Consider the following 12,671-nt stretch of genomic DNA (forward strand, 5'->3'; position numbering starts at 1 on the left):
ATCTCTGAAGAATGCAAAATATGATTGCTGTTGATCACTTTGAATACTTGATGGACTCAATTGAATTTCTCCCAAAGTTGTTCAAAAGTGGGTGACAGACAGACTGTACTTCTGCTGTAAAGTTTTTGCAGTTTTGAATGGGGCTATAAACAAATGCTACAATTTAAGCAAGATTAAGCAAATTACTGAAGATAAAAAGAAAACGTAGAATGTTTCTAAAAGTGTGTTGCCTTAAACAATTTCATAATATTACTTTCTTTTTAAAAGAAAATTACTTTAGTTTACTCTATATCTCATATATACATATAGCCTAATTACAAATTGTAAAAGTTCATCTATGAGAGGAGTAACATTAATTTGGATGAACTATGTTGCTTTACTGTTGTTCAATTAAGAAAAACATTTGAGTATAATAAATTATATTGGGGCATGTTTCCAAGTTGGATTATAAATAAGAAGATATCAATTTTTATGTTGTATTTACTTACAAAAAAGGACATTATAACCCTCTGGGATCTGTTTCTCCATATAGTAATTAATTTTCCAGGTTTGTAATTAAACAGTTTCAATACGTTGCAATCAGGAGGTAATAACATTCAATTAAAGACACAGGACACATTTTCACCTTAAAATGTTTTTACCCTTGAAGTAATACCAATGGAAGAGGATAAAATAGGGTATTAACACTTTTCAATTATGCTAAATGGCTTTAATCCTGCAAATGATGTCCTATTTTAATTAGAAGCTCTTCTCTTTATTGCAACATGATGGATGTCCACTTTATTAGATTCAAGTGTGACACTATAAGCCCACTTTACCTAAACATTACCATGTTATTAAACTCATTCTAAAAGGAGTGATGTTTGCTAGCATGTCAGGAATGTAGTTTCAATGTGCTGTTGACCTCTTATAAAATGTGTACTACTGTATAAGGCTAGACATTGTCATGCATAGAAACACAATTTGAGAATCAGCTGATTCTACTGTAGATTCCAAATGTATTATCAAAATAAATGAGCTAAAAGAGAGAGTCTAAATTTTGCAGTCACTTGACAATGATACAATAACTCAAAGTGCACACATTCCCACAATTAGCCATTAGAATACTAATTTACATAGCACTAATACATCAGATGGGCTTTATTCTCTACGGGATCTCTTCCTCCATAATGTACCATCAGTCCACCTTCTAAATGATTCGTTGACATGGAAAATGGCATTATATGAAGGTTAACCCATCAGTTTTATTCTCTGCTTGCATGACATAGGCAAAAGAAAATGGATTACAAGCAAAAACCGGGAACTTCACGGCTCTTCCCGCCTTGGACAGTGCCTGGGTATCCTATCAGAGCTAATTGGCATTATCAGCATATATTCAGAAATATGGACCATTAAGTTCAGGCTTTTAACTGTTTCTACTGATGGATGGTCATAGATCACTGTAAAAACTGGATACTGGAAACTAAGACCGATTTATTTTTTCCCAATATCCCAATTCATGATTTGAGAATTTATGATTTGCTGAAGCGCTTCTCTGTGGTTCTCATTCACAGTATTTCCTCTCTCTGTGTAGCCCTCTCTCTCTGTGTATCTCCCTCTTTCTGTGTATCTCCCTCTCTCTCTGTGTATCTCTCTCTCTGTGTATCTCTCTCTCTCTCTGTGTATCCCTCTCTCTGTGTATCTCCCTCTCTCTGTGTATCTCCCTCTCTGTGTATCTCTCTCTGTGTATCTCCCTCTCTCTGTGTATCTCTCTTCTGTGTATCTCCCTCTCTCTGTGTATATCTTTCTCTCTGTGTATCTCCCTCTCTCTGTGTATCTCTCTCTCTGTGTGTATCTCCCTCTCTCTGTGTATCTCTCTCTCTGTGTATCTCTCTCTCTCTCTCTGTGTATCTCTCTCTTTTTCTCTCTCTCTCTCTTTCTCTCCCACCACATCCCTCTCTATCTCTTCCTCTGTCTCTCTAATGGGAGAGAGATAGGTGAGGAAAAGAAAACTAGACATAAGATTTTATGTAATCTTTAACATTAATATCTCTGGAATTATATGCCACTTCGTCAAATACAGAAAAAGGAATACTTAAATGCTCTCTGTTATTTATGTTGAAACCATTAACAAAGATGTAGCATATTTAAATACCCTATGTTTATTAAGCTACGAGGCCAATACACATTTTATGCACTACCTTGTAATTCAACATGGAGCTACTTTAGGGAGCGTGATTTACACATGATATGGTCTTAGCTATATAATAACAAGACACATTATAATGAGATTTCACTCAATATATGGATTTAAAGTGTGAGTATGCAATGACCAAATTGCTTTACATCATTATATTTACTATCAGTGACATAACATTTTGCTTAACCTTCATAATGTGTAAAGCAACTTATTCATTTAAACTTTGTTTGTGTGAAGTAAAATGTATTAGCCCTGTATTTTAGATGAAGGAAATGAGTTTCAGTACATTTAAATAGCACTACAAAAGTGGTACAATTTATAAGGAGGAAACTGGATTTTGAATTCTCTCCTTTGTGTGTGTGTGTATGTGTGTGTGTGTATGTGTATGTATGTGTATGTGCGTGATGTGTGTATATGTATGTGTGTGCATGTCTCTGTGTGTGGCGTATGTGTATGTGTGGTGTGTGTGTGTCTCTGCATGTGTGTGTATGTGTGTGTGTGTGTGTGGTATGTGTGTGTCTGTCTCTGCATGTGTGTGTATGTGTGTGTGTGTCTATGTGTGTGTGTATGTGTTTAATTGTCCTGCTGCCTTACACTTACTTTAGAGTCTGAGACGCTAACATCTGAAAAGAACTTTAGAGCAAACAGTCAAAGAACTCTGTGTGTAGAAACCTGTTTTGTAATTACTAAATTATAAAGAAGATTTGAGAGTTAAGGCCTGGAACAGTTCTGATGTGGGATAAGGCAGTGGGCCACCACCTTTCCTTACATTCCCATCACTACATTTACATTCCACAAATCACAAGAGGAATGACTCCACCAAGGAGAGTTAAGTGAGGAATAAAAGGCCACTCGTCCATCCAGACTGAGCTGTTAGAACTGCTCACTATGAGCTGGTACAGGAATTTATAGAAACCCACAACTATTAGAGATAACGGCTGAACAGAACTTCTACATGCTTCCTTGCACACATGTATGTTGCAGACAAACATATGTAAGCTTTAATCAACAGAGTCTTCTAATGCAACTTACATTTCCCATCTCTGGACAAGCTTTTAGATTTCCAGAGATGTTTAATAATGATTTCCATTATTCCCAAGGAAATTCTTCTGGAACGTGTAGTAATAACAGAATGTGATGAGGAAGACCACCAGCAGGTCTCTTCCTCAGAATATACCTAGTAGTGCATGTTTCTAGAAAGTTTAGAACAAAAATATCTCCAGGTCCCATGGGAATGCACAGACAAATTATTTTGCAAACAACACAATTTTTAATCTAGTTTTAGCTGGAAATTTCACTCATTGACTACGAACCTACAGGCTAAGCAGTTGTCCAAGCTTGGAGCAAGTTCTAAATGTGAAAACTAGTGTATCCAGTTGACTTTTCATAGAGACTCTGAGAGGCCATGTTGCCCAGAGAGGGCCCTGGAGAGGACAAACCAGGGCAGAACAAAGACAAGACAGGTATGGGTTCCTTCTAGTGTACTATGTATTATTTCCTGTCTAACCCCACTATGGATGAATCCAGGAGGAACAGAGAAGGAAAAGATTTATCCTACTCGTAAATGGAAGCATGCTTTAATTAAGGATAAGAAAAGTCATTTATGCTGTGTATATAAGAGAGAGGATTGAAATTAAATTCTGGGCCAATTAAAAAAATATTTGACTGTTTTCCATGTCGCAGAGACTGTTCTAAGTACTGCATATGTCCTGACTCTATCATACCACGTAACTCAATACAAGAAAACAAAATTAGCTTTATCTTCACAGATTTTAAATAGCTACAGAGGTTTCGGTTGGACTTTTAATAATTTTGTTACACTGCTTTATTGCCGTTCTATGTAAGAGACAGAATTTTGAAAAGATTAATACTAGTAAATAAAGAATGCTATTACTAGAACATCTGACTCCCACTTATTGTTACATTCACCAGTCTCTTTTTCAGAAATAAAATAAATTCAAACATTGAGAACAAGAAAGCAAGGCAAGCTTTCAGGAGCAGCAGAGACAGTAGAAGCTCAGAGATTTGAGAAAAGCAGTGAAGCCTCACACTCACCTGGCTGCCTTCTTTCTGCCAAAAAACAGCTGGCTGTGGGTTTCCTTTAGTTTCACAGGGAAATGTCACTGTTCGACCTTGAGCAACAATCTGATCTCTTGGCCGAACCACAAACTGTGGGGGAGCTGTAATTTAAAAGAAAAGAAGGCGTGTAAATACCAACCATTGACAAAAATATATCAAGGAGAAAATATGGCACTAGGCTGATTGTTCAGTGCCAGAGAGAGACTACAGTGTTTTATTTACTTTTACACATTTCTCAAAACACAAAAAGAAAGACATTATATTCAATCAAATGTGAGGAAAGAAGCAAACTTTTTAGCAGACATATTTTAAATGTTGTACATTGTCATCCTTTGGCCTATATATACTGGCATAGAAAATTAGATTTTTTTAATGATTTTAACATTTTTAAGGAAAAACATGGATTTCAAGTTGGTTCTGCTTTTTAAATAAATAAAGATAAAAAAAGAATCACTCTCATACTCAACCATCTCCTTCCTCTAAAGTCAATTTATTGACAAGCATTGGCAGTTTTTGTAGTAACTGCAAGAATTATATAAGGCACAGGGATACCAGAGGGTATAAAATATGACCCCTATTCTTAAAAGTGCTTATATCTAGAATTCAAGAGTTGAAAGATTAAAGACATTGAAGAATTGAAGAGATGGGAATTATATACAAGGGTAATAAGCAATATAAGTAAATGTATTGAAATGGTTGACTCAATCTAATTTATTTCATTTAGATAGATAAAGATTAGTCAGGTAATTACTATGTTCCCCTACTGGATACTAAAGATACAGAGATGGGAAGCTTTTATCCTGAAGCCATCAAAGAGCTTAGAGTCTAATGGAAATGAAGAGCACAATGACGACGACAAAAACAAAAACGAAATTAAATCAACACTTATCTAAGACTGTGGTAAGTGCAGTGGTAGAGGTAATCTCAGAGCACAGTGGAGGAGAATTTAAGTTATTGTATATATAATAAATATAAGACTTAGGAGAAAGAAATCCCTTGGCGTTGTAAAACCTACAGAAGGCTCTGTGTAGAAAATGGGCATTATGGGAGCTTTGAGGTAAACGGAAAAAGGAGCACATTCCAAACAAGGAGATTATGGAGCAAAATATAAGAAGCAAGAACAAACTTAGGATACAGTGTGTAATTTGGCAGGATGGAGGGTCCAAGTTATGTGAACACTTTTGGCTACAAAGGAGGGTGTAAGAAGTCAAACTGAGGATTTTATTCTGATTTTTTCTAAGCTGAAAAGTGACAGATGCAAAAGATAATTTTTGGCGGCTTTAACCCTCCAATGAATGTAGCACGGATTGGAGGGGAAGGCACTTAGTCTATAAAACAAAGAGTCTGGCTGAGAGGCTAGTAAAATAGTACAGGTGCAGCTAATGAGACCAAGACATAAGTAACTCTGATAGAAAATAAAAGAAAGGAAATAAAAAAATAAAAAATAAAGTGACTGACAAAATAAAAAAAAAGAAAATAAAAGAAAGGGATGGGGGTAAAAATCCTAAGAAAGTTCAGATTTAAATGGTGGTCTAATGATCTTGAGCGAGAACAAAGTGAAAGACAGTGGGCAGTATCACTGGAAGTTTTCACAAGGGCATCTCCCTACCAAAATCCGTTTTTGTTGAACAGAAAACACCATGTTTATTCCATGACTTTTCTAATAATCTATTTCCACTTTAACTGGCTTCTTGGGCTAGAAAACTGAGACCAAGAAAACACTTTAAAATCAACTCTAATTTTTAGAACCTATTGGTACTTTAAAGCCCTCTAACCATGAGTGACGTCTGGTAAAAACTGTCACTTGAAATCATTTCAGTCCTTCAGGAGAAAGGAAGTGCAGGTCCAAGAATGGGGTGAATGTAGAGCAGCCCCAAACATGCACCAATTCTTCATGCTCACAAGAATCCCAGCGTAGAAAAAGCAGCAGCATTTTTCCAGACAATTCCCTGGGATTTGTATTGACTTATTTTTTGGTGTTCTATTATACTGCCTCCTAGTTCAACACATCTAACACATACCCCAGGGACAGATGGGATCAATCTACCAAGTGAAATTTTCTTCTATAACTATAGATAACAGAAGACTCATTCTAGCAGTATGGAAAACCCAGATTTATGAATCTGTTTGAACGGAGCGTGGTATGTGTTGCCTTGTATTTTCAGGAGATTAGTTGCTTCTTACAATCTTCTTGTTATTTCTTTTTTTTTTTTTTTTTTTTTTTTTTTTTTTTTTTTTTTTTGAGACGGAGTCTCGCTCTGTCGCCCAGGCTGGAGCGCAGTGGCGCAATCTCGGCTCACTGCAAGCTCCGCCCCCCGGGTTCAGGCCATTCTCCTGCCTCAGCCTCCGGAGTAGCTGGGACTACAGGCGCCCGCCACTGCGCCCGGCTAATTTTTTGTATTTTTAGTAGAGACGGGGTTTCACCGTGGTCTCGATCTCCTGACCTCGCGATCCACCCGCCTCGGCCTCCCAAAGTGCTGGGATTACAGGCGTGAGCCACCGCGCCCGGCCTCTTCTTGTTATTTCTACACAATTCTCCTGACTCAGCAGATACACTGATTTTTGTTTGATGTTTTCTAATACAAATGATAGCGTAAATCAGTGTTAAAAAATTTCTTTAGAGAAAACTCTTAAAACACTGCAGTGACCATTTTTTCAGTAGAAATGTGAAACCACCAGGTATTTGTACCAAAAAACACTTAAGGTTTGTTTCTGTCATCTGCAATATTGTAGAAAAATTATATTTTTATGAAAAAGTTAAGAATGAGTATATAGTCATCTCTTTGTAATCTGATAAAGAAAAATAATAGTGCCAACATAGACACTTGCTAAGTGAGGAGTACTGAGTAATTTAGCATGTATCTAAAATTATTAAAAATTCAAAGCTCAGTTCAGTCAAAATCATTTAAAAGATTTGAATAAAAATCGCCTATTTAGCTTATTAGTTAACTTGTACTGCTTTGGGCCAGAAAGAATTTAAATCACCTCACAAAAGTAGTTAGTAAAACCTTAGAGTCCTGGATACTCTATACAGTCTTTCTTTACAAATTTTTAAAATATATTAACTGAGAATAAACATGATTGAAATCATCAAATGAAATCAATGAAATATAAGCATATATTTATGCATTTCATAGTTTTAAGCATATTATTCTTCATCTATCCAGTAAAATTACAAATCTCTATCACTAAAATTATCATGTGTACTTTAGAAGTACAGACTTCCAAGAATTTAATTTTCAAACTTTTGAAAAATTTTTTTTGTAGATGAGTGATTTTGCAAAATGCTTTTGGCATCCAGATACTACAATTTTAACACCGCTGCTAAAATATAGTCCTCAAAACAAGGGCTGGCAAATGACCACATCTATGCATCCACTTTTCTGAAAAGACATAATTCGTACATTTATTCACACAAAATGTATTGATTGCCTAAAAATGATGATACATTCTGGTTGGTACAGGAGATGGGAAGTCAAATAAAATTGTTCTTGCCCGGTGGCAGAGGCTTACGAGCAAATATATAAATAAATACACAAAAACAGCAAAATGTGATTTTTTTTTCAATGAAAACAGAATGGCACTGGGGGAGAAAGAGTGGAACAGAACCAATCAGGCCATATTGTGGGAAAAAAAAGAGAAAAGCTGCTAGGGCATGGCTACATTAGGCTGAGCTGGACTTTGGAGGACAAGTAAGAGTTGACTAGGTGAAGAGCAGTAAGGTCACTTGGGACGAAGAGAAGCAGCACATAAGGCAGAGACCCACTGAACTGGATTTTTAGGGGCATGTAAAAGATTCTGAGAATAAAAGAAATCTAGGTCACAGTGGTCATATAGATGGGGCCAGATGAGTGTAACATTTCGTCCTGAAAACTATAAAGATCTGTTCAAAGACATTTTTGTAAGGAAGATAGAATCAGATTTATATTTTGGAAAGGGTGCTTTAGAAGCAATGTAGACGAGGATTAGAGAAAGAGCAAAGACTAAGAGCTGGGAAATCTTCACAAGTTGGGGCAGAAAATCCAGGTGAGAATTTTTATTTATAGTAGCACCTGAAGATACCATTTCATCAGGGATTTTAAAGGACAAAGAAATTCTGCAAAATCACAACATAATATTTACCACTGATGGTATAATCTAAAAAGGACAGGAAATTATAATTTCTGGAACTTTTACCCAATACTGGATTATTTTAAAGAACACTAACAAAAAACTGTCAGCATCTGTTATTTATCCTATAAAATATATTATCATGTGATGTTTATTTATATTGTACATTTACTCCAAATCAGAATGTGTTGTATTTCAAATGCATCCAATAGACTATTGTCATCAGAACCCATGCCACACTGATCTTGCTGGAACTAAAATCATCCAATCATATTTTAATTTAAAAAAATGAAAAAATGGAAACATTTATCAAAGCAAAAAATTTGAAGAGTATTCAAGTCTGTGAAAATATACATCCTTTCCTATTACCACCTAAAGGTGGACCAAAGAAATGAATTGCATCAATCACTTTTACTTTTGTAGACTCTCTGTCTGCCCTAGATCTATACTGCAATCTTCTGTGAAGGGATATCAGCTGAAGGAATTTATTTTTGAGGTTTTAAATGAAAAACTGCATCAATAATTCTTCTAATAACCCTCCACAGTTTCAGTGTCTCTGCCAGGTGGCAGTGAAAATGGTCTGAAGAGACAGTATTTGGCTGATGGCACCAAAGGGAGGGAGTAGACAGAGGTGGCATTTTATCAACACGGCACAATATCACAAAGTGTGCTATACATAAAATAGATTTTCTATAATGACTCCCATTAAGTATTAAAAAAAAAAAACTACTAGGTCCTCAAGATGACAATTCCAAACACACGTTTAAACCCAATGTGAATTAAAGAGATTGAGTTATAAACTCCAGAAGAATATGCCTGTTATAAAAATGGCAATTCTCCTATATGTCTCTGAGACAGAAGACTATAAAATATATATTTATATTCTGTCTACAACCTGAAAGCAATGGAAAAATCTTTTGTAACTACGATGTAATGTCCTACTTGCTTAATCTGTCAAGTGATTATACCTTATTGCTTCAGCTATAACTAGAAATGAGATGAAGCAAACAGAATGACACAATTTAGTGTTTAATCAACACTTACAAGCTAAAAAACAATAGCTCTATAAGAAAAGTATGTCGTGTGATTTCCGGAGAAGTAGACCCAAATATAAAAAGGTCAATTAAGATTAGAGGTCTGGGACAGTTCACTTGAAACTGTGTTTTGAGAATTTAAATACAATGCACAGTAAATTAGATTTGATTTCTGCTAAATTATGCTTTGATACTGCATTCAGCCCAAGCTGGCTTCAATCAAAGTCACGCTACAGCTCTGTTATGCTAATGCCTGCTGGTGAGAGTGAGTGGGTGATACGGAAATCAGATGGCTGAACGTGAGTAGGAAGCACAGGCCGTGCATGAGTTGGGCTTTGAGATGAGGGGATGGGGGACCCTAAAGGTTAATCACATCATGTTCAGAGTTGTTTCAACAGGACAATATGACTTCCTATGGCAGGCATTAGCATGGAGAGAGTCATGCAACAGCTACGTACATTCATATGTGGCATAGGGTGAGTACAGGCATGCTCGGCCACTCTTTTTCTTTGGATATAATTTATGCCTGAATGAATAAACTTTTAATTCTATAGTAGCCATTTCGAATTTTTTGACAAACTCAAGTAGAATTTTTTTGCTATTTAATATATTTGCTTGTTAAATACTAATATATCCTATAAGCACATTTAAGAAGCATTCTCTTCCATCATTTGCTTGAGTTAAAATTTCACTTAGTCACAAACTGTGTAGTAGAATGGCAATAATTAGCATTAATTGAGTGCTTATTATGTGCCAGAGTTTGTGTTAAACCCTCCACAGGCATTACCTCAATTAATATTTGAAAAGCCTTATGTTTCAACTACTATCATAATGATGTAAAACCAGTAAGCTGAATCTTATGCAGGGCATAAGTAACACAGCTTTGTTAATTTATTTTATTTTCTTAAGTTCCACTGTGCGTGTGCAGGATGTGCAGGTTTGTTACATAGGTAAACGTGTGCCATGATGAACTGCTGCACCTACCAACCCCTCACCTCGGTATTAACCGCAGCATGCATTAGCTATTTTCCCTGATGCTCTCCCACCCCCTGCGCGCCCCCACTGCCCCCGACTGGCCCCAGTGTGCATTGTGCCCCTCCCTGTGCCTATGTGTTCACATTGTTCAGCTTCCACTTATAAGTGACAACATGCAAGAAACACAGCTTTCTTAAAGTTAAATTAGATTTCAGGACAGGTTTGACTTCTGGTTTATTCCAATGCCACAGTAGGAACTCTTAAACACTGAGATGCCAGATTAATTTGGTTCCCTTCGAACCAAGATCTGATTAACTAAAAATGTGTCATATCTAATACGAAGAAGAATGATAGAACTTTAATACTATAATTTCCAATACCCTATAAAGATTTGAAAAATAATACCATTATGTTTTTTCCTGAATAATTGTTTTTATTATTATGGTAGCATAAAACCCATTACCTTTCTCTTTCTATACTACCTGTAAGTATAACCTTTCTTAAGCACACTTTCTTCAAGTCAGTCTTTATTCATAAACCTATAGCGCTTTTCATTGCATCACAGTGAAACCCTACAATACTTACCATAGCAATGCTTGCAAATTATTCATTCTGGCTTCCATCAGCTGAGCTAAGATTTTCCAATCCTGACACTCATTTGTCCCCAAACTAGCTCCAGCATTTCAGCAGAGCAGTCTACTTTCAGTCACTGGTATTTATTTGCTTGGTCTTGTGGTTAACCCATCCTGATATCAATTATCCTCTGGTCCTCTTTGTCAACAATGATTAACCTGAACAATCTCTGACCTTGTGCTTGTCTTGTGTTCTTTCCAATTTAAGGTACTTGCTCTTGCTTGCATTGCCTTCTCTATTTTTCCCCAGCCTGTGTGTCTGACTTCCTCAGTTCAGTTTGAAGATTTTACTGGTATGGGGTGCTGTCTACTATTTAGCATATAAATGGTGTATTTTTTTCACCTAGAAAAGCCCAAAACAGTGAACACTAAATGAATGCCTCGGAATAGTACATTTTAAAAAGAATAGAATCCTTGATCTAAAGCAAATACTCAATATTTTTTCCACCTCATTATACCTAAGGAATAATATATCTGTATTATTATACCTATTCCATTATACCTGTACACATACCCACCGGTGACAGTGACTTACCATTGTAATAGTAAATATGGTGTTTGAAAAAAATATATATGTGATTTGAAAAGAAACTAATCGATTCTGATATGTGTTGTTTCAAATATGTTACCTGAATACAAATCTAACCGATTCTGGGCCCTCTTGTAGAGAATGCTCCTACACCACGTTGAAAATTTATGACCCAAAGACTATAAATGAGTAGCCAACATTCCAGAGTAACAAAAGCACTATAGACAAATAAAGACATTGTGTAACAATGGGTTTTAAAAGTTCCTGCAAAAGGCCAGGCACGGTGGCTCACGCCTGTAATCCTAGCACTTTGGGAGGCCGAGGCGGGTGGACTGCCTGAGCTAAGGAGTTTGAGACCAGCCTGGGCAAAGTGGTGAAACCTCGTCTCCACTAAAATACAAAAGAAATTAGCCGGGCGCGGTGGCGGCGCCTGTAGTCCCAGCTACTCCGGAGGCTGAGGCAGGAGAATGGCGGGAACCCAGGAGGCGGAGCTTGCAGTGAGCCGAGATTGTGCCACTGCACTCCAGCCTGGGCCACAGAGCAAGCCTCCGTCTCCAAAAAGAAGAAAAAAAATAAAAAAGTTTCTGGAAAAATTAGTTAATAGGCTTGCCTCCACCAACAAGAAACAGATAGTGAGAAATCGTTTCTTTGCAATGCAATATAGACCAGTAGTAAGAAATAAATGTTTACTCAATTTATACTCAACTCAGGTTGGGTTCTAATTGATACATGATTGTTTCTTCAACTTATTTAATTTTATTTAATTTTTACTATATAATACTTCATTTGATTTCAAAAGATTTTCTGTTAATAATATTGGAAATGCACACACACTGCCATGGAAATGTTTGATTTGAAGCTTATTAAGACATAATTCATCTCAGAGGAAGCAATGTATTTATAATAGAAAATATAAATTAGAAATATAGGATTTAAAATAATCACTTTTATAAAGACTACTTAACCACATTTTACTCATTTGTCACTGTTTCCAAGAAATGTAAATGATTGGCTGGGCGCAGTGGCTCACGCCTGTAATCCCAGCACTTTGGGAGGCCAAGGGGGGCGGATCACGAGGTCAGGAGATCGAGACCACAGTGAAACCCCGTCTCTACTAAAAATACAAAAAATTA

The 12,671-nt window shown here is 36.4% G+C and overlaps 1 protein-coding gene across 19 annotated transcripts in view; it reads right to left on the reverse strand.

The window, feature by feature from the left end:
• The window catches only part of ROBO2 (roundabout guidance receptor 2), a 1,378,235-nt gene that overhangs the window by 101,158 nt on the left and 1,264,406 nt on the right, over positions 1-12,671 (reverse strand). For all 19 annotated transcript variants that reach the window (XM_063630541.1, XM_063630549.1, XM_063630540.1 and 16 more), the window contains one exon: positions 4,235-4,359. In XM_063630541.1, coding sequence (XP_063486611.1) covers positions 4,235-4,359 — 125 coding nt within the window. The remainder of the gene's footprint in view (positions 1-4,234; positions 4,360-12,671) is intronic.

Source organism: Symphalangus syndactylus, chromosome 21 (genome assembly GCF_028878055.3).
Source record: "Symphalangus syndactylus isolate Jambi chromosome 21, NHGRI_mSymSyn1-v2.1_pri, whole genome shotgun sequence".
Taxonomy (NCBI): Eukaryota; Metazoa; Chordata; class Mammalia; order Primates; family Hylobatidae; genus Symphalangus; species Symphalangus syndactylus.